Source organism: Dama dama, chromosome 10 (assembly GCF_033118175.1).
Source record: "Dama dama isolate Ldn47 chromosome 10, ASM3311817v1, whole genome shotgun sequence".
Taxonomy (NCBI): domain Eukaryota; kingdom Metazoa; phylum Chordata; class Mammalia; order Artiodactyla; family Cervidae; genus Dama; species Dama dama.
Window position 1 is genome coordinate 42,129,366 of NC_083690.1, and position 21,676 is coordinate 42,151,041.

Genomic DNA, 21,676 nt, shown 5'->3' on the forward strand with positions numbered 1-21,676 from the left:
TTCTTAGGACTTTGGGTCATCCTACCAATGTGCTTTAGGAGTGTTGTTACCTCTTTTTCTGAAAAGCCTTGGAGCCCAGAATTCCTAGTCAGAGACCCTAGGATGCCAGGGTATGCTGCACCTGGTAGAGCTGCGATCATAACTGGGGAAGGCAGGCTCTCTAGGCCTTGGGTCGCCCCGCTGCCTTATCTGCAGAGAAAGACTTCCTCCACTATGCAAGCTCCTGGCCAGGGGGAATGGCAGAGTTTGTGTGTGTCGGAGATCTTCAGAGTGGACCCACCCTCCAGCCAGGCGCAGATCAGCGTCCTGTAGCTCTGGAATGTAAACGCGCTCCGTGGGCCTTCAGCTCTGCGGCCTGCTGCCTGGGCTGCTGCGCCATCCTGGAGGCAGAGCTGCAGGAAGCTGGTCCCGCTCCCGGGGCTTCCAGCTGCATGTCTAGGGTTCACTTCTGAGAACTACATGGAGTTGGCCTCCCCACTGTTTCTGGTGAAGCCCCCAAGGAGCTGTCCTGTGCCCCTAGGCCCCAGGCCTCCACCATTGTAGCCACACAGGCCACGCTCACCAGGCTGGTGCCCTGCTGGCGCTATGCTGTGGTGCGGGAGGCTGCTCACCAGGCTGCAGGCGTGGCCGACCCTCCCGCTTGCCCTGGAGCAGCAGTGACCCGGGGCGAGGGCGGGTGCTGCACGCCAGGGGCTCCAGGCTGCTGCTCAGGGGCTTGAGGGCCGCCTGCCGCCTGGGCCGCCCTCTCTGTCACAGCAGAAGGGTCTTCCTTTTGAAGATGCACCTTTTCAGAAACGGCATACCGATGGGGAAGTGTGATTCTCTGTGACATGTGAGTCAAGAGCAAGGAGCGTGTAAGTTCACCGGTTAGTTCTGAGTGTGGCTTATGGAAAAGTCACACGTTTTGACATCTCTGTGGCTCTGTTACTGTAATGTTTCTTGCTCAAGCCCGGGTCATTGTAATCGACTTTGATGAGGAAGCCTGGGAGGCCTGGAGGGCCTGGAGGGGCTGGGGGTAAACATGAGTGAACGGCTGGGCCCGCGGAGTCTGCATGGTCGTCCTGGGTCATTCCCCTGTTGGTGCAGCTGCCTCACTGCCCTTGGTCTGCACGATCTGCTGCCCCCCCAAGTCCGGTCCCATTCGGCCTCTGCCAGCACCTCTTCTGTCCTCCCTGTAAGCAGATCTCCCCATTCCTAACCCAGGGAGTACAGAGGGTGGGCGTCTGCGGGGTCCCTGCCCATGCTGCGCCTTTCCCTGGCCTGGGGCAGACCAGTGGTTCCGACAGGTCAGTGCACTGACCAGGCCCGGCCCCTGGGAGCCCCCGGCTGGCCCGAGGCAGGCACCCAGCCAAGGCTCTGGGGGCACCCGGGAGTCAGCAGGGGCGCCTGGCCCCAGCGCTCTGTCTGGCCTGAGGCTGATGGGCACCCTGGCATGGCCTTGGTGGCACTTCTTAGGTCTGGAAGACGTGGTCCCTCCCAGGAGCCCCTGGACCACCTGGTGGCAGTCGGGTGGGGGGAGGGGGGCCTCTCTGGCTCTTAGGTGTCCCAGTCTGCGTGTCCAGAGGACCATCCCCTGGTGGGTGGGCCCCCACAAGGACCCTGCTGGAGAGAGCCTGGCTTCCCATGGGGAAGGCAGTCTGCCCCATGCCAGGATCCTGACCGAGGCCTTAGGGGACAGTGGGTGGGGGTCTTGGTTTTTACCCCCTAGGACCTGTTGAAATGAAGGTGGTATGCAGGAGCCACCTCTTGTGTCCAGGGGTAACGTTGGGGTTTTTCAGGGAGCCCTCCTTGGTGCCTCTTCCTCCTCATTCTCTTTCCTAATCCCACGCAAGCAGCTCTGCCTGCCATCATCTGGGAGGCCAGAGGGCTGCCAGCCTGGCTCTTGGACTCAGGGGTAATGCCTTCTAGAGGGAGAGTGCCCCCTAGTTCTCTGGCAGGGTCAGAAGGGTGGGTATGCATGCTTGGTGGGGGGCAGGGGGAGGTGACGGGGAAAGGTGTGGGGGACTGTTGTGGCCCCTTGGAGCTTGGTAGGGACGGTGCCCCTAAGGTTGCCCCTAAGGCTTGGCAAGTGCCACTCTGGCAGGCTTAGAAATTTTCAAATAAATATTTATTAGTAGTAAGCAAAAACCCAATGACAGTATGGTTTGATGGAGGGAGAGACACATATTTGAATAGCGACCCAGAAGCTACCCCGTATCAGCAACTTGATTTTTGACACAGGTGCAAGAGTAAGTTAAAGGAGAAAAAAAGTAAACTCAGTGGAGAGTCTTTACGACAAACGGTGCTGCAGAGAAAAAGATGTGCAGACTCCTTGGGGTCCTCTGTGTTGACCATCATCCCGCATGTAGACAGACAGCTGAATTTCTTCCTTTCCAGTCTGAGCGCCTTTGATTTTACTCCCTTGCTTTATTGCACTGGCTAGAACTCGTAGAGTTGTGTTGAATAGTGCCAGTGAGAATGGATCTCCTCACCCTGTTCCCAACCTGCTGGGGGAGAGGGGCCAATCTGTGTGTTATTTACCAAGTTGAGGAAGCTCTCCTCTATTACTAGTTTTCTGAGAATGTATATCATGAGTGGGTTTCGAATTGTGTCAAGTGCTTTTTCCATGTCAGTGGATACAATCATGTGATATTTCTTCTTTAGCTTTATAGATTGATTCTTGGATATTAAACCAGCCTTGCATCTCTGGAATAAGCTCCACTTGGTCAGCGTGTATAATTCTTTTTATATGTTGCTGAACAAGATTTTTGCATTTATATTTATGAGAGATTTTCATCTATATTTTTCTGTCCTTTTTTTTTGGTACTATTTTTGTCTGATTTGGTATCAAGGTAACATTGGCCTCATAGAGCAAACTGGGAAGTGGTTTCTTTGCTTCCATTTTCTGGAAGAGATTGTGTAATTGGTGTTAACGCTTCTTTAAATATCTCATAGAATTCCAGGGAAACCATCTAGGCTTGGACACAGGTTTCTGGAGCCAGGCCTGCCATCACTTGTCACTTTAGTGAATGCCAAGGCTAGTGGGCGGCCGCACAGAAGCCTCCAGAAGTACTTTGCTTCCTCCTCTCAAAGACTCTGCCTCCCCTCCCCCCACCTGGCTGGGGGCTGGGGCTCCCCTCACACCCACACTCACAGTTCCCACCAGCCAAGTGCCTCCAGGCAGGCCTGCTAGCAGGCTGGGCAGGGGAAGTGGTGGGTGCCTGCGGGAGCTTGTGGGCATCCCAGCGGGTGTTCCAACCCTTCCCCCTAGCATTTCCTGTGAATTACACCAGGGCTTGGTTCTGGGAGGCAGTGAGGCAGCATGCCCGGGAAATCGTGATCGGATCAGCCAGACGGTCTGCTTGATGATGTCTGCGTCGGATGTATTTATTCTTTCCTCAATGACTCAGAATGAGCCCCGTGATCTTGGGGCGCTGGCACCCCGGTTTTGAAAGCTTACTGTCACTGCCTCGAGGGAAGGGTTTGGTGGCACCTTCGCGCTTCTAGAACTCCAGGTTGGCAGAGTTGCTCTGTCCCCCTCCCCAGGCCCCAGCCATCCTGGCTTCTCTGCCTCCCACGGGCCCCTGTGCGCTGCCCCCACCAGGATATGGGCTTGCTGCACCCCTGGCTGGGGCCACCTCTCCCCACAGCATCCACTGGCTGTGTCCTCACCTCCGAGTCTTGTGTCACCTTCCTGATGCCATTTTCCTTGACCTGTGTCTTCCTACAACCGCTTGAAATTACAGAACGAAGATAAACCCGCTCCCTGTCTGTTGCGCGTAATTTTCCTCCTTAATGTCATAGCCTTCCAATGCAGCCTCCCTGCGACCAGGTGTCTTGGTTCCGGCCGCTGTCACAGAATACCATAGGCTGGGTGGCCCAGAAATAGCAGGTTTATTTCTCCCACTTCTGGAGGCTGGAGGTCAGAGATCTGGGCACTTGCGGGTTTGGTGTCTGGTGGGTTCTCATCCCAGATCTCCTCGCTGTGTCCTCTAGTGGTGAGTGTGGGGAGGCCCCCCCTCACGATCTGGTCACCCCCCAAAGGCCCCACCTCCTAGTGCCAGCACAGGTGGTGGGGGTGGGTAGGAGTGTAATACAGGAGTTCCGGGGGCACTGGAGCATGGTCTGAGGTAGCAGGCATTTTTATCTGATCTGGTCCCCACAGGAAGCTTAGCACTTAAGACTATCTGCTGTGAAGATGTTGCTTAACAAGTATTTGTGGAATGCTTCCAGGCCTGCGTGTACCCACCCTTCCTGACTGGGATCTGCTGGGCCAAGTTGGAGGGGGGGAGGGGGGGGGTGGTTCTAGGGTCTCTGGAGCCCCTCAGGGTGGAACCAGTGCCGCTGCCGAGTCACACGGTAGGCAGCCCTCCCGGCCACGCCATCCCACTCCACCAGCTGGACCTGGTTCACACAGGTCCTCAGGGCTGGACCAAGTGCCTTTTCTCTTGGGGTTCCTACAGTGAGCCCCAGTGGGTGTTGAGTGGTGAGTGTTTCCACGCCTGTGCTCTCTGATATGGGCTCAGGGTGGGCAACCGGAGGCAGCTCGACCAGGAGCACCTGCTGGGGATGAGCTTCACCTGCTCTGTGCGAGGCCCTGCAGGGACCCTGGGCAGAGGAGGGCCTGCGAAGGGGCTGGACAGAGAGCAGGCAGACGTGGCCCACATCACACCTTTGATGCGTCTGCACAGTGGAGGTGATGGGGGGCACAAGGCCACCCCTGGACTGCACGTCCCCGTGTGCAGTGTCCTCAGCCAGCTCCTCCCCCACCCCAGGCCAGCTCTCCGCTCTTCCCGTCCTGTTCTCGCCTTTGTCCCAGTCTCCCAAGGTGGCCCGTTCACATCACCAGGACAAGACCGTGGGAGGAGGAGACCAGATCAGGGGTTCTCAGGTCAGAGGACTGACACAGGAAGTGCAGAAGACCCCAAGTGGAGTCCATTCCACGAAATCGGAGATCGTGAAAACTGGTTGTTTACATTTCCGAGCTTCAAAGTGAGAGCACTGATGCCTGCATCCTGGAATTGAACAGGATCACAGTGGTGAGACCTCCTAACACCGAGGCTGGGCTAGCAGCGAGCCCTGTCCTCCATTCGGCTCCCCGCACCCAGCTCTGGCCCAGGCCTCTGCGATCCTGCCCCCACCAGCACCACCAAGCCCTCCTGTGTGTGTGGACCGGCCTTGGGCGGTCGGGAAATGGCCAGGAGGAAAAGCACAGAAAGACGCAGTCTTGGCTCCAGACCTTGGAGATCCTTATCGGGCCGGGAAGCTGGGACACCCACGCCCAAAGCGGGAAGCTCACACCCGCCAGCACGCCAGCGCACAGCGGGGGAATGAAGAGAGGCTGCCAGAGCCCTCAGCAGCCAGGGCCAGCGCGTCCTCAGGCCAGGGGGGCCCGAGCAGCCCCCGGACCCAGCCCCGCCTCCAGAGCGCACGCGCACAACTAGGAACGCTGGCCTGCGGTGTTGTCTTGGGGGCAGGGCTGCTGCATGCATCGATTCCGCGAGCCTCTACTGAGCACCTGCTTTTTGTCAGTCCCAGTGATGGGCAAACACATCTCCACCCCCGGGCAGCTCACAGTCTGGGGGTCGAGACACTGATCAGAGGACGCTAGGGTTAGTTTCGTGGGCGAGGCAAGAAGGCCTCCCTGAAGCTGGGGGCTGCAGTGGCGCTCCAGTCCGCGGGCAGGACCCAGCCTGTGGTCGGCGCGCTTGCGTCGGAGGTGACTGCACCGCGTGGGCTTCCTGCTCCCCTGTGCGCCCCGCCAGGGGGCCGGGCCCCTGTGTACTGAGGAGAGCTGGAGTAACTGGCCTGGCCTCCAGATCGTTGCTCCGGGCCTGGGGCCCTCGGTCTCCCCAGCCGGCGCAGACCTACCCCGCCCGCCCACGCGCCCCGCCGCGCTTGCGTCACCGCCCACGCGCCCCGACCGCTTGCAGCCCCTCCTACGCGCCGCGCCGCGCCTGCGTCACCGCCCAGCCGGCTGAATCTGGTTCTAGCCGAGCCCGGCCGGCCTGACATGCGCAGTGCGCGGGGGCTGCGGCGTCCAGGCGGCGCCGAGCTCCCGGCTACACCTGGCGGCGGGGGACCAGGAGGTCAGTGCTCCCGGCCGGGAGAGGGCCGTGGGGGGCTCGGGGGCTCGTCCCGCGGGGCGGGGGCGGCGCTCTGCAGACCGCGAACTCGGGGCGGAGGCCCGGCCGGCCTGGGCGCGCTCGCCGCGGCGCGGGCCCGGACCCCGAACTGCGCCTCGGCCCGTCCCCCTGCCGCCGAGGTCTCGGGCCCGCCGCCCCCGCGAGAGTTCCGGGCCCCCGCGCGTCTTCTCGCTCTGCCGGCGGGCGGCGTCTGCACCGCGCCCCCCGGGCTGTCCCTCGTGGGGCCCCGCACTCGGGCCTTCGTATCCGGAGGCCTCCGCGGCCCCGCGAGGCCCACTCCCGCAGCGTTAAATGTCAGGGCCTGGGGGCGGAACCCGCCGGGGCATTTACCGCTTTGCTTGCGAAATCGCTTGGGTGTGAGTAACTCGTTACTTGGCTCTGTGACTTTCTTTTTTTTAAATTCGTTGTTACACTCAAGAATTCTTGGAAGTGAGGGAAAAAGCCAACTAGTAGTTCCCTAGTGTTCTGAAGTGATTATGGAAATTACAGTTAACGACGAACGACGTGATGGGGTAGTAACGTGCTTTGTTTGTCTTTTTCCCCTGAACAGTCTTCAGCCTGGTGCCTGGAGGGCCGCCGGGCCCCCGGGAGGCCCGGGTGAAGGGGTCAGCACTCGGCCCAGGCCGTGCAGGCTTCTATACGAAAGGCCCGGGGTTCGGGAGCCGCTGAGGAGGACAGTCCAGAGTCTGCTCGGTCGCCGCGGGGCCAAGACGTCATTGAAAACCCTGTGCAGAAATGTGGGGCTTTGCTTTGAGCGAAGCAGTGTCGGAGTGGGAAATCTGGTGGCCCGGGCCCACCTCGACTGAGCGGGGAAAGAGGTCTTGTACGTGTTTCTTACATAAGATTCTGATTTTCCTTTAAACGGCAAGATCAGGGCTGCCAAACTAGGAACAACTTGGCTAATTTTTCGGGAGATGCTGGGAATGACGCCTTCTGCATGTTGAACATGGCCCACAGTTCCTACACTTGACTTTTCACTCAGCTCTACCGGTGCTGACTGTGTGCTGCTGGAACGGTGTTTCCAGGTTAAACGCAAAATGCAGCCTGAACTCTTCCCGGGCCTCACGTCTGCAAAGGTGAAAGGGCAGCGGGCTCTCTAGGGAGGAGGCGGGCCTAGCCGTGGGCTGCGCAGCAGCTTCTGTGAACACTGGCCGTGGAGCCCGGGTGACCTTTGCCTTCCCATAGCTGGGATGGCCCACGTCAGGCTGTTGACTGAGCAGAGGGCAGCTGGGCCGCAAGCCTGTGTGGGCCTCCTAGTAGTGAAGGTTTCAGGGAGGGTTGTACATCACCCTCGTTCCTAAAACCCAAGGAAGGCCTGCGGGGCAGTGCTCCTCATGGACATCAGAGCTCCTGCAGAAGACAGCTGACACCTCTTTGCTCCCTGGATGTGGGTGAGATCAGCCTAGAAGCCTAGCCCAGGTTCTGGGAAGCGATGAGGTCTTGAGGGTTCATGACGATGCGTGCCCACTGTAGCTGGGAGGGGCTGTGGGGTCCTCCTGGCCCAGGCGTGTGACCTCTGCCTGCTGGTGGGAGAGCTTGGTGTTTTGGGGGAGGAAGGGGTCAGGCAGCCCCTTCCTGTCCTTAATTAAAGGGCCCTGAAGACTGGGTGAGGAGCCAGGTTTCCCCTGTTGAGGAGACGCAAGCCGCTCCCCGCTACCCCTGGTTAAGGACTCGCTGAGCCCAGCTCATCGGGAGCCGATGGCCTCTCTGGAAGCGGAGTTGCCCCCAGACTTGGAGTAGACGGTGGGGCCTCCTGTCAGCCCTGCCTTGGAGGACTGGAAGTCTTCCTGATGCCCTGTGTTCTGTGCTCCCAGGCCCTTCTGCCGTGTGTTCTGAGGTCTCATCGGGGACCATGTGGGACTGCACACTGCGCCCCTGTCCCCCCAGCCTGCAGGGCGCCCACGGTCCACCTGAGCCGGGCGCTCCTCACCCCAGACCCCTGGAGCTGTCCCCCCACAGGCCTGCGTCAGCTCTGTTGTGTCCCCTGAGGCAGCAGGCACAGGCCTGTCCACACAGCGCCCTGGAGGGGAGGTGCTGGGTGCACCAGGTTCCCCGTGTCCAGACCCTGGGCCTCGTGGGCTGCTGCTGGCCGCCTCTGTGCCTGCTAGCGGGCGTGGCGCTCACTGCCCCCACTGGCTGACCGCTGGGGGGAGGGGGGCATGTTTGTCTTTTCGCTGCACTTGGCTCTCTGGTGACCACAAGTCCCTGAGGGCTCCCCCATCCCCCACGGCTCCTCCCCAGTGCGGGTGTCCTGCCTCCCAGCCCTCCCTGAAAGCTCTAGCCTGGCTTTGCTCCCTTGTCCATTCAAGGGCAGGAACAGATGGACGGCCTTTGAAAAGGTAGAGGGAGTGAAGTAGCATTTGCAGCATCTCAGGACTTGCTGTTTCTGGGAATCTAATCTGATCTTCAGTAAACAGGGTTCCAGTCTGAGGGTGTTCGCGCCAGGCCTCCTGGACACAGGTGAGGGCTCACAGTCTGCCCTGGCTGGGACACCACCACCGCGCCTCTCCTGGCCAGAGGAAGCCAGAAGCTGGTCCCAGCACAGCCTTGGCAGGTCTCCCCCGCCCCGGTCATACAGGCTGAAGCTCTGGGGGCCTTGGAAGGACTTGTCCGGCTGGTCACCGTCTCCCTGGCTTCAGCACCCTGATCTGTGTATCCTGTGTCTTCTGGCTTTTCCCGTGCACGTAGACATAAACGTTTGTTTTAATTCTTGGGTCACAGGAGAAGCAGGGTGAAAGTTAAGTCTGGTCCTTGGTGCCCCCAGCCTGCTGAGTGCCTCCAGGCTCAGCCTTGGTTCCAAAGCTGGTCTCTAAGAAGGGCCAGTGTCTCCCACCCAGGTGGAGGGCAGGTCCTGCTTGCAGCCAAGGCCGCAGGGTTTGAAGAGGTTACTGTGAAAGACCCTCCCCAGAGCCCTGGCTTGTCTGGGAGGGCCGTCAGCCCATGGCTGTGGTGAGACTCCCCCTACAACCCCTGAAACCCTCTCCTCTTCCTCTGTGACTGAGGAGCTAGTCTCACGTAGGATTCGTGTGTGTGTGTGTGTAAAGAGGATCTGATATGTTTGTCTTACTGTCCAAGCCCCGCGAAGAAGGGACTGGAACGGTGGAGGTGGGCTTGGGAAAGGGACGCCCTTCCTGGGGAGAGCCCGGGGCCCTATGTGGTGTCAGAGCCAGAGACAGGCTGGGCCTGGTGGAGTCCAAGTGCGGGCTCCGTTTCACCAGTTCGGGGGCTGACTGGGTTTTAGCCCCTCTTCCACTGTGCGTGTTGCCAGTGGATTAGAGTGGCCCCGGGGGTCTGGGGGTGCAGGGACATCTCACTGTCCCCTCGTGTTTCTGCGCCTGGTGGGTTGATGACTCGAGGCTGTGTGCCGTGATCTGGTCTCCTGGTTCGCTCATCTGAAGGCTCTGCAGCGTCCGGATGGAGGGCCCAGCTCCGAGGGCCGCCTAGCAGGGGCAGCCGCTGTCCCTGTCCTCCAGGAGCTCACTTGGTCCGGCCGTGCGCTCCTCGAGGCCAGAGCCCGCGTCTGCTTCCCGCCAGCGCCAGCGCCTCTGCAGGGCCAGGACCCACAGCAGCCCTGCGTCGTCGTCGTCCGTTCCCCCCCCCCCCCCCCCGCTCACGAGGTTGCTCACAGCCCCCTGCGACCTGTGCATCCTTAAGTTGTTTGGAATTGTTTCAACCAGGGCTCTGCAAACAAAAGGGCGAGCAGCTCTGTTTCTGAATCGGCAAAAGTCACTCAGCATCATGCATTGGAATGAGCCCTTAAAGAACCTAATGGTTTGTACCTGCATTTTGTCTTTTTATGGGTAACTTAAATCTCAGTGTCTCCTCTGTTTCTGCTGTAAGTGTGTAGGGAGGCTGGGTGGAGGGCTCATGGAATCTGTATGTTGCCTCCCAGGTTGCATCTAGTTAATTTCAAAATGCAAAGTTTTATTAAAGTATCTAGGAAACATTCTCTCTTTTGTTGTTTATCTTCAGAAAGGGAAAGAGTAATTGGCTGCTGCGTGTAGTGTTTGGTCGCTGAGCCTTGTCCAGTTCTGCGACCCCATGGACCGGCTCACCAGACTCCTCCGTCCACGGGGTTTCAGGGCTGCCCTGCCCTCCACAGCGCGAGTTGCCCTTTTGAGTTTGAATAATTGCAGTAACGCATCTGGTGGAAGTTTAGTCCTCAGTGGAGCAGCGTCTCCTGGAAGCTGCAGACAGGGAATGGGCTTCCTGCCCAGGAAGCCTGGCTTCAGACCGGAAGAGTGGGCTGCATGGCTTGGGGTGGGGGCACCCGCCCTGCAGCCCTGAGCTCTGCGAGAGGAGGCAGGGCTCTGGACCTTGGCGGTTGTTGGGACAGAGACCTGTGGTTGAGGAGCACTCTGGCCTCTGAGCAGTTCTGGAGAGGAGCTGTGCCCTTTGGGGTGCTGTCCGGCCTGTGCGCAGACAGCCAAGCAGAGGCCTGGACTATGCCGCCCACACACACACACCAGGGTCACTGTGATTGTGACCCCAGTACTCACACCTGGGCGAGGTCACACCTTACAGCTCAGACCTGGTTCAGGCTTATATGTTACAAGGATATTTAACACACACTTTTCTTAGTCTACTGATTGTGTGGGGTTGGTTGAGAGGTTTCACCCTGACACAGCAGGTGGGTTATGGGCTGGTGGGTGGGGTGCTGCCCTGCAGCTCGCTGACCCCCCATCCCCAGCCTCCCCTGCCCCTGTATATCAGCGGTCAGCCAAGAGCAGCCCCCTTCACCCCAGGATCCCACTTCGGGGGCATGCCTTGCTGGCCCAGCCAAGTCCAGGCACCTGCAGGTGACGGTGGGGGAGGGGAACTGTACCCCTAGGCTGCGGTGGATGCTCTTTACAGCAGGAGGCTTCTGGGGCCCATGTGGGTGATGGGCACCGCCCTCCCCTCGCCGGGTCAGCTCACCCTGGGACCCCCAGCTCCTGGGAGCTGCTGGAGAGATCCCACCCTCGGGCCGCCGTGTGGCCCGGGGCGTGGCCTGAGACCAGAGGCGGGCCCGGTTAGCTCGGGGTCTTGGAACTTGCCTGTCTCCGAGCGCTTCTGCTCCTCCTGAGCCGGCAGGCCAAGGGGTCTGAGGGAGGAGAGTCTGCCAGGCCCGTGCCGATCCAAAGCTGTGGTGTAGCCCGTCTGCACGAGATGGTAAGGGCCCCCAGCACAACCCTACTCGGGCCGTCCCAGCTGAGCCTTTCTTGGCCCCTCCCTACACCTGGGACCCTCAGGGTGGAGAGGCAGACTCCCCGCCCCCTTCCCAAGCATCAGGGCCTCTGGGTGGGAGCCCATGTGTGTGGTCTGGGAGGCTGAGGTGGTCCAGGCACCCCACACGGTGGGACCTGAGAGCCCCGGGGGCTGCACCGACTGGCTCTCTCCACACGCACATGGAGCAAGAGCGCCTCACCTGAGCGTGGCACGGGGCCGGGGTGCAGGAGAGCCCCAGAGAAGGGACACTGACCCGGCTTGCAGACTCCTCTGTGCCCTCCCAGGTCTGTGCTGGGCCTGCCAGCCTCCTTTCGTGGCTGAAGACTCTGCTCCCCGAGGCAGAGGGAAGGGAAGAGTGGCTGAAAGAGGCCTCTTTGTAACCGGAGACCCTTGGTCACCTGAGTGTGGGCAGGGTGCCAGTCCTACGTGTGTCCTGATGGAGAGGCAGTTGGACCCTTCAGATCCGCCCACCACCCGCGGCCTCCAGGGAGTGCCTGGGTCTGTGTCCCGCCCTCCCAGACCTATGCTGGCTCACATTCCTGCTGCCCTTCTGCAGTGGGGGCCAACCCCCCTGCCAGCCCCCTTCCCGCGCCCCCTCCATGGGGACAGCGGCACCTTGGGCCATCACGGGGCCCACGAGGCCCCCCATGAGCCCTTGGGGTGGGCACCAAGCTCCACCCTCACCAGGTCTCTGATGAGGGCCTCTCCTCTGGCCTGGGGGCAGCAGCCAGCACCCCGTGAGATCAGACGGGTGGCTGGGACCCCCCATGTCCTAGGAGACCCCCTCCTGTCCCTTCCCCGGCCTGTCCGACCTGCTGGCCTCCCTAGGGGGTCAGTGTTGGCCCATCCCCAGGACCTTCCCCGGGACTTGGGGCTTCGTGGCTAGTGCGACGCCCCCGTGACTCAGAGGGGCCGGGCTCCCTGCATCCAGCGTGGCTTCTCCATGAGCCGGGGGTGGGGGTTGGGGGGGTCTCCTAGACCCCAGCCTGCTGAGCTTGGGATCTGTGAGAGCATAAACGGGCCTGGAGTGCGTTGTGCTGGAATAAGTCACTGTGTGATTTCACACACGTGGCATCTGTGGCACAAGGAGGCAAGCCGGGAGGATGCAGAGGACAGGGTGGTGGTTACAGAGCGGGGAGGCAGGCGCAGGGCGGGGCGGTAAGAGGCGCAGCTGCAGCGGGACAGGTGGAGCCAAAGGGCTGGTGGTTAGTGCTTCCCAGGCGGCGATAGTGGTAAAGAGCCAACCTGCCAGCGCGTGAGACGAGACCAGGGTTCAGTCCCTGGGTCGGGAAGATCTCCTGGAGGAGGGCATGGCAACCCACTCCATTACTCTTGCCCAGAGAATCCCATGGACAGAAGAGCCTGGCCGCATACACGTCATAGGGTTGCAAAGAGAGACACGACTGGAGCAACTTAGTGCGGAGGCACACATGCACGCCAGGAGGTCCTCGGAAGCAGGAACCAGTGTCACTCCAGGGAAGAATATGCTGCTTTCAAAATCTGACTTTATTCCCTGTCAGCAGGAGTCTGGCTGTGACTGGTGTTGGTGTTTTAGGCATGGGTGTGACTTTAAAACCTGCACGCGCCCTCTGGCCATCCTGCCCTCCCAGCTGTTCTGGACCTTGCCCCCACCCCGGCCCCGCGGGGCTGCGTGCGTGCGGGGGCGCGTGTCCCACCTCAGGGAAGGCGCCTCCTGTGCGGGTGGGCCGTGCGTCTCACGTCAGGGCTGCCGGGTGTCACCGGGTGCAGCCCTGAAGCTCCACGAGGCGGTAAACCCCAGCTGGTTTCAGGAGAAGGCTGGAGCAGCTGGGGAGAGCATCTCTCTTGCTTTAGAAGATTCCTGGAGGAGTGGGTGTGGCATGGGAGCACAGAGGGCGTCAGGGGTTGGCATCTAGGAGGAACCTGCCTGCCAGGGGCCCCACTGTACCTCGCTCTCCGGGTTGCGGGCTCTGCACACGGGGTGTGCGGGGGCAGCGCCCAGGGCTGCCGGCCTTCACCCTTCTGAATTCGCCTCGTCCGGCTTCCGGGAAGGTCCGGGAGCCGCTGGCCTACACTCTGGCCTACACTCTCGTTTGGCTTCCTGGGGGCGGGGAGGGCGAGGCGGGTTGCATCACAGCCCTGGCGCCCCCGCCCCTCCTGCTGCCCTCAGGCCTGGGGGGCGGTCCTTGCAGCACCGCCCCCCGCCCCCAGGTCCCGGGCAGAGGGGCCCGGCACAGGCCGGGGGTCCCAGTTCCTATGCTGCCCCCTCCCGACGCCCTCACGGAGGTTCCTGCGCTTCCAGGGGTCCGCATCCGCATCCGTGTCCCAGGAGGAGCAGAGGGTCCTGGAGAGGAAGCTGAAGAAGGAGCGGAAGAAAGAGGCGCGGAGGCGGCTGCGGGAGACGGGCATCGCTGCGGCTCCAAGCCCGGCGAGCAAGCGCTCGGGGGCCGCGCTAGCCCTGGAATACCTGTGCAGGTGAGCGGGGCAGGGTCACAGCCTGCCCGCGGTCGGGGCGCTGGGCCTCCATCTCATCAAGAAAACGAGGGTCAGCTGAGCGCCGGACAAGACGGCCTCAGGGTTTCCTTGAAAGGCTCATGGGCGCGTGATGGCGGTGGCGGTGGCGTCTCACCGCCACCATCAGCCTGTCACTCCCACCCCCGTCACCTCTGGAAGTCGGTGTTCCCACCCTCAGCATCGTTACTGCCCCCACCGTCGCGCGCACTCGACGTTTCCCTCCAGGAACTGTTCTTTCGTGGGATCCTGGACACCCAGCCAGGAACTGGGGTTGGCGGCCTGGAACTGGTTCAGGAGCAGGGCTGCTGGGGGCCCTCAGGGCGGTCTGGGAGGGCAGACAGGCCTGGGCACGTGTGCAGAGTGAACCCAGAGGTCGGCCAGGAAGGGCGCAGTGGAGACGGTGGGATTCTGGAGCCTTCTCGGAAGGAGCTGCCCTGCCCAGCCGCTCTGGGGCTTGGTATACAACAGAATCCTCCAGATTCCTGGACAGGGCTGAGCACCCGTGAGTCAGCTGCAGGGCAGCCGTTCTGCTTCTCCCCTCCCCTCCCCCTCTCCCCTGCCTGGGCAGGGCTCACACGTGCCCTGTGGGACAGATTGGGGGCTGCCTTCCCCCCAGCCCATCGGAGCTCGGCACAAAGTGGGGGGCACAGGCCGTGAGCAGGACGGTGTCGGGGGTGGGGAGGGCCTTGGCCCTGCCAGGATTGCTTGCGGGGCGGAGACACACTCCCCACTGAGACCTGCCCACTGTCTGTAGGAAATCCACCTTCGGTTCAGTGCCTCCTTCTCCTCACAGGAAGGTCCTCGACCTGCAGTGACCGCCCTTGACCGTGTGGAGCCCAGGGGTCAGGAGGCCACCCGGCGGAGCAGCCTTCCCGACCCTGACCCTGGGCGGTTCTCTGCGAGGTGGGGGGTGCCGTTGGGACTGAGGCCCCTTGTGTACACCTGGTCCCATCCAGGCACTTCCACCCGCAGCAGAGGCCACAGACTCGGGGCCCGCTGGCACTCGGGGGCGGCTCTGCAGACGGTGGTCCCAGGGAGTGGGTGGTGGACCCACCCTCGATCCCTGAGGGACCAGCTTCCGGAGGTCGCTGGAGCTGTGGCAGCGCCTGAACCGGCCTCTCCGCCCCGTCTGGGAGGAAAGCATCCTCGTGGGGGTTGCTCACTGGGCCGCAGCCCCTCTGGAGGATGGGGCTCAGCCCTCACTGCCCCCCCCAACACACACACACACACACACACGCACACACACACACACGCGCGCGCGTGTGCGCGCGCCAGCGCAGCCTCCCTGCTGACCTCTGAGCTCACTGCAGTCACACAGATCCTTCCTCTGCAGGTTCTCCCCTGCCGGGGGCTCGGGGTCGCTGAGGCGATGTCCGCCTGGTCCTGCTGTGTCTGTGGGCCCCACACTCCCAAGGCCCCACCCAGCGCCCCTTGCTCCCCAAGGGCAGGGCATCTGAAGCCAGTTCAAGGCCCCCAGACCCCGGAGCCACCTCTGGTCCCCGCTGACCACACGGGCATTGAGTTGACCCTGGTTGGAGCCCTGGGTCAGGGAAGAGGCATTGCTTTGGGCAGACACCCTGCCCGTCCTCGTCAGCTGTGAGGGAGCAGCGCCAGGGGAGCCTCAGGCCGCAGGTGGTCCGTCCCTCCCAAACCCTCTGACCTCTCAGGAGGGACCGAGACCCTGGGGGAAATGAAGTTTCCAGGGGAGGTGAATGGGCCAGGGCGCGATGGGGGTGGAACCACAGGTGGGGGACAGGGTGGGTGTTCCTTGTAAAGGCCGATCTGCTGTAGCAGCAGCCAGGCCTTCCGGAAGGAGGACTCTGCAGAGCGGGGGATGTGAGGGGCTAGGCTCCCGCAGTGGGAGCGCGGCCTGCGGGCGGCCTCTGGCTCGCGGGGGTCCCGCCAGGGGGCGCTACGCCGCGGGGACCACGGCCCCATCCGAGAGTCGCGTGTCTCTGGGTGATTGTGTCCTCCCGGGAGGGACGCGCAGGGGAGGGCTTCTCCACTGGCCCAGGCGGACGATGAGGTGGCTCCCTGATCACCACCATTGGAGAAGTCCTAGGGCAGCGGGGGCCCCTCGGGGTGGCCTACAGGGGCCTTCCGCGAGGGGGGTGGCGGGGGACCGCTGACTCCCTGGCCTGGCGGCCCTTCCTTGGGCCGCTTCTAGGCCCCAGCCGGGCCCGTGCGCCCCCGCGGGTGGGGAAGGCAGAGCGGGGCCCTGTCCCGCGTGCACCCGGTCACAGGCCAGGCTGCTCGGCGAGGAGGCCCTCCTGCCGTCCTGCAGCCGCGGAGCCGCCCTCTGCCCCTCCCACACGGCCAGCAGCTTGGGGCCCAGACCTCCGTCCGCCTTGCGGCCTCCATCCCAGTGTTGGGGTCTCCACTGGGCTCCAGCTTGGCCCGGGCTTCTCCCTGGCCTGGGCTTCTCCCAGTGTCCTGGTCACCCAGGGGCCAGCACATCCAAGGCCACGGGAACCCCTGCGTGGCCCTCGAGGTCAGGGGTCCTAGCCGCTCTCTGCCTCCCCTCTCCCATCCTCCAGGGCAGGAAGGCTGTGCCTGCTCCTGCAGGTGATCAGGTGACCCTGCCTGATCTGTGTTTCTGGAAGGACCGAGTTTGTGAAATTCAGGGTATTTCCGTTAGAATCATAAAAGAGTGGCTACGAAGAGCTAGAAGAAAGTGGTCTTGTGCCCCCTGGGCCTGATGTCCCAGCTGAGGGCCCCCAGCAGGCGAGCAGAGACCTGGCGAAGACCCCTGAGACCCCCCCTCCCGGGCCGCCCTCCCTGGGAGGATCCTCTGCAGACGCCCTGGCCCTCATCAGGGAGAGGCCGCCTGCGCCTCCCCTCCGGGACCTGAGCCGCCCTGTCCTTGTTCCCCAGCTGGGCCCAGAAGCACGAGGACTGGAGGTTCCAGAAGACGAGGCAGACCTGGCTGCTACTGCACATGTATGACCGTGACCAGGTGGGGCTCCTCCCCCTGGGGCGGGGAGGCCTGTGCACACTCGGGGGGTGGGGGGATGTCTGTGCACACGGGGGGTGGGGGGGCCTGTGCACACACACAGAGGGGCAGGGGAGGTCGGTGTGCATGCAGGGTGGGGGAAGGCCTGTGCACACTTGAGCGGCAGAGGGTGCGGTCGGGTCTCCTCATGATGGAGGGGAAGGACCGGCTGGCAGCGCCTGCTTGGGCCACACTGGACTCGGCCTCCCTCCAGGGGCGGGGAAGTCCTCCCCCTCCCGTGGCCTGTGTTAGGAGGCCAAGGAATCATGGAGCTCATGGAGGCCGCGTGGGAGAACCCCGCTGAGCCCTCTGTCTTCCAGAGATGAAACTGGGCCCAGAAGGAGGGCCCCTGGGGGTCAGGGAGCAGAAGCCCTGCCGGCTTTGCCCAGCAGCTGGACTCAGCCACAGGGCTCCCGGCTCCGGGGCCGCCACTCCAGAAAAGCCACCGTCCACGAGCTTGGAGGTCTTGCCCACTCTTCCCTGCCGCGGCTCCTCCGCTGTCAGACCCGGCGGTGCGCCTCTCTGACGATGGGGCGTCCACCAGGCAGCGGCCCGCCATCCGTGCGGGGTCTGTGCAGAACCTCGCTCACCGGGGGCCTGCCCTGTCTCCTCTTACCTGACCCGCCCGGCCCCACGTGCTCAGAGGACAGTTACGTGGCACCTGTGTGCCCGGCGTGGTGGGCCGGGCGTGGCCGGTTCGCGGTGGCTTGACGTTGATGTCAGTCGTGTGACGCGGGTGGCTGTCAGGTTTGTTCCTGTGACGTCACTCCTGCTTCCTTCAGTGACCAGCACGTGTCTGGGGGCCGCTTGGAGCTGAGCAGCTGCCTCCTGTCTCACTCTCGCTGCGCCTCAGTGACCCTGTCCGGGGCTTTTCTGTTTCCTTCTGCTGCCGCTCCACTGTGGACTGCGAGTTTCGCATCAGCCTAGACTCGCCCGTTTCCCTGGACGGGCTTTAATCCGTTCCTTTGGAGCCGTCACATCCATCGGGACGATCGTCAGAGTCATCCCAGTTAGGAGGGGCTCCCCCGGTGGGGACGTCGAGGGCTGCCTCTGCGTGCACAGGACGGGGCGGGGAATCTTCCATGGAGGAGGCCATGTGCTGTGGGGCCGGACGCAGGGCGCAGAGGCCAGAAATGCCAGCCTGTGCCCCTTCTCCGCAGCCCTCCCCACTCGCCACGCAGGGCACCCGCCTCTTCTCAGGTTCTGGAGTCCGCGGGGCGCCAGCAGCTTCTGACTTGGACCCCAGCCCCTGTTTCAGCCCCGCCCTTGCTCCTGCTTCTGGAAGGGCTGCGCAGCCAGCCCCAGAAGGAGGGGCTGGGGGTTGGGAGGGGCTGAGCAGGACTCCCCGGTCTCAGCCTGAGCTTCCCCTTCTTGAGACCCGGCATTCTCATCCATCTCTGCCCCAGAACGCTGTCACCTCTTCATGGATTCTCTTTGTCCCAAGTGACTTCTCTCTAAAAACGATCTGCCTACTGTTAGCGGCGTTTCAGGAGGGCCAACTTCTGCCAGCCCGTGGAGCATAAGGAGAGCCTGTGCGGGGAACGGGGGTGCCGTCTGGGAGCAGCTCCTCGGGGTGAGCCCTGGACACCCGCTATCGCCGCGCACCACCCACCGACCCTGACCACCTTCCCGCCCCTTCCAGGTCCCTGATGAGCACTTCCCCACCCTGCTGGCCTATCTGGAGGGGCTCAGGGGCCGCGCCCGTGAGCTGACAGTGCAGAAGGCGGAGGCGCTGATGCGGGAGCTGGACCAGGTGGGCGCCTGCGCCCTGCCACCCGGGGGGACCCAGCGCGCCCGGCAGGTGCTGCAGCTGCTCTCCTAGCGGGCAGCTCGGGGGCACCTGGGCCCCGTGGACCCCAGCGAGGGCAAGGGCCCTGGGTCTTCTGGGTCCTGCACCCCGGAGGGCCTGCCTCTCTCTCCTAACTCCTCGACCAGGAACTCTTCAGAGGAGAAGACAGGTTACCCCCTCCACGGTAGAATGCGGTCACTCTGAAATGACCTGGCCTCCCGGTGGCCCACAGGCTCCCACAGAAGCTTCTCATTGTGGGAAACGTCTTGTTTTTCTACCAGGACTATGCTAGAGGTCAGAGCTGGCCTTTCCTGCCAGCTGCAGCCCATCCGCGTGGGGCATGGCCCCCTCCTCTGGCTGATGGTCCCTCCCATGCCTCTTCGAGGCCACCTGCCTGCCTTCGCTGATGGCTGGGCTGAGGTTCATCCATTGCTCCTCCCCCTGGCTGTATTTTCAATAAAAAACAGGCCCCTGGGGACCGTGGTTCGTCACGTGACTCATTTTCTGCCCAGAGGCCGTGAGCGTGGGCTCCGTGGCCTCCCTGGGGTGACTTCTGGGGGAGCCCCTCGGGTGGAGCTTCTGACTGCTCTGCAGCCTGCATTTCCAGGCGCTGGCAGGGACTGCGCACTGCCCCCCTGCAGGTAGCACCTGCCCAGCCCTCGGTCCCCAACGGGGCGCCCGGAGGCCGTATTCAGGGAGTGGCCCGGCCACCTCGGACGGTCAGATGGGTAGAGGGGTGTTTTCGTCGACCCGGCCTGGTGCGCTGCCCTCGGGCGTGGTCGGCGTCCAGCGCTTGCGGACATGCTGGGGCCAGGGCTGACAGGACACCGAGTGTGGCGCTGTGCGTCCTGGGAGCCAGGCCCCCGAGATCGGCCACGGGGATGGAGGTCACGGGGGGAGCGCCCACCTGTCCCCACAAAGACGCACGCCTACTAGAGCCTCCGCCCAGAAACGGGGTTCCCCAACTCTGCCATGCAAGGACACCCCCCGGGGTCACCGTGGTTCCCAGTCACGGCCGGGGCCTCTGCCCAGCCCACCCCCCAACCCCTGCAGGATGAAGCTCCGTCCCTCCGCTGTGCCCGGGGCAAGGCCTGGTCTCTCAGCCCCGAATCCAACGCCCAGGTGTTCCAGACCGACAGGAAGAGGGCACAGAACTGCCCTGGGGGTCCAGTGGTGAAGAATCCACCTCATACTGCAGCGGACGATGCTTTGATCCCTGGACGGGGAAACTAAGATCCCACCTGCCTCGCAGCTTTAAGCCCTTGAGCTCTGGAGCCAGCGGACCAAAAGTAGAGTCAATGCACCGCAACAAAGTTTCCTCCTGACAGGACGGAGGCCCTGCAGGCTGCAACTGAAACCGCCTTGGAAGTCACTGACTTCGCTGAGTTATTCCGAAAAAAGGAGAATTGCCAACTTCCAGCTTCAGCTCAGGACGCCATGCGCCGGGGGCCACAGCACAGCCTGACTGGCACGGTTGTCAGCTGCCCCCTGCACCACGCTGTTCCCCGGGACCTGGCCGTCGCTCAGGGTGCAGGTATGGGAGGCCGCGGGACATTCTGTCTCCCTGGAGCCCCTGACCCTCCAGCCTCAGGCCTGCTGGCGCCCCCTGGAGGGCCTCGGCCAGGCTACTTTCGGCGGGAAGTCCAGTGTTCCAGCCTGACTGAGGCTCTGCCAGCCTCGGGGGGTGACTGGGATCAGGACCGAAGCCAGCAGCCTCCGCCCCCCCGCCATGGCCTCAGGTCCTGGAGAGATGGGGCTGGAAAGTACACGTGAGCCTCGTGCCACCAGACACACATAGCCCGCCCCACACTGACACACGTGCCCGAGCGAGTTAGAGTTAAAACTGGTCGTGGTGCCTACAGATTAGGAACACTTTTAGTTAGTAGCTCAGTTGGTAAGGAATCCGCCTGCAGTGCAGGAGACCCGGGGTCTATCCCTGAGTCGGGAAGATCCCCTGGAGAAGAGAACGGCTACCCACTCCAGTATTCTTGCCTGGAGAATTCCACGGACAGTGGACGTGCCGGGCTACAGTCCGTGAGATCGCACAGAGTTGGACACCACTGTGCGACTAACTTCCTTTATTTTTAAGTTTTGGGGAAAAATGAAATGCATGCAGCCATGGGGTTTGGAAATCCATGCCCGTCCTCATGATTCCTGACCCTGGAGGAGGTTCAGGGGCTGGGGGGAACCAAGCGCCATATCCGAGAGGAAACGCCCAGGGCCACCCCCACAGGTGAGCGGGTGCGCCTGTTACTGACGGGATGGAGGGCAGGTGGGGCCCCTTCCCTCTGCTCCCCTGGTTCTCCAGGAGCACAGGGCACTGGCCTGGGGTCAGTGGGGCAACGAAAGCCCCACCCAGCCAAGAGACAAATCCTGAGAAGAGAAGGACTCGGCAGCCCCTCCCCCCTCCCCTCCCCAGGCCCACTGGGCCATCAGTGCATCCAGGCACGGCCACCCACGGCCCTGCCCCAGATCCTCAGGAAGCTTCTCCTGCCCTGCCTCACTCCCGAGATCTGTGTGCTGACTGGTGTGTCCTGGGTCATTCCATTTGAACCTCTGGAGGGACGCGTGCCTTGTCACCCAGCTCCTCTCACCCCGACCCCGTCCTGCTCACCAGCTCACGTCCCAAGGGAAGCCTCCCCACGTGGTCACTGACACTCAGAGCAGGCAGACCTTTTAATTCCTGCTCATCTGATGCTCCCCGCTCCCCGCCCCCCGCCCCCCGCCCCCCCCCCCCCCCCCCCGGCTCCAGGAAGGCCCTACGGCCCAGCTGGGAACCAGGGCCCCATGCCTCCCTTGGTCCAGTCGGTTCAGTTGGCGAGCTCCAGGAGAGCGGAAGCTACGCCTTGTTTGCCCGGGTCCCACTGGCAGAGGTGGTGTTGGGCAGGCAGGGCTGTGATCTCAGCTGACCTGCACGTCCTGGCCCGCTCCCCACCCACCACCAGCTGCCCCGAGGTGGGTGGCCCCCACCGAGGGATCAGGAGCTGGCTCATAGGGAGGGTCCAGGTGGATTGTGGGGCAAGAGCTCTTGGAGGAGGCCTCCCTGCAGACTCCTACGACCTGCCTCAC

The 21,676-nt window shown here is 62.9% G+C and overlaps 1 protein-coding gene across 10 annotated transcripts in view; it reads left to right on the plus strand.

Annotated features, from left to right (window-relative positions):
* C10H7orf50 (chromosome 10 C7orf50 homolog) overlaps positions 1–19,977 on the plus strand; it is a 67,913-nt gene extending 47,936 nt beyond the window's left edge. Inside the window, exons 1-7 of one of the 10 annotated variants that reach the window (XM_061153830.1) lie at positions 5,980–6,068; positions 6,676–6,948; positions 13,615–13,787; positions 14,620–14,729; positions 16,701–16,782; positions 18,461–18,571; positions 18,889–19,090. In XM_061153830.1, coding sequence (XP_061009813.1) covers positions 6,861–6,948; positions 13,615–13,787; positions 14,620–14,729; positions 16,701–16,782; positions 18,461–18,571; positions 18,889–19,014 — 690 coding nt within the window. In that variant the 5' untranslated portion in view covers positions 5,980–6,068; positions 6,676–6,860 and the 3' untranslated portion in view covers positions 19,015–19,090. Of the gene's footprint in view, positions 1–5,955; positions 6,069–6,675; positions 6,949–13,614; positions 13,788–14,619; positions 14,730–16,700; positions 16,783–18,460; positions 19,091–19,935 lie in introns of those variants that run through there. The other 9 variants (XM_061153831.1, XM_061153828.1, XM_061153826.1 and 6 more) reach the window with 9 other exon arrangements.
* The last annotated feature ends 1,699 nt before the right edge of the window (positions 19,978–21,676 follow it).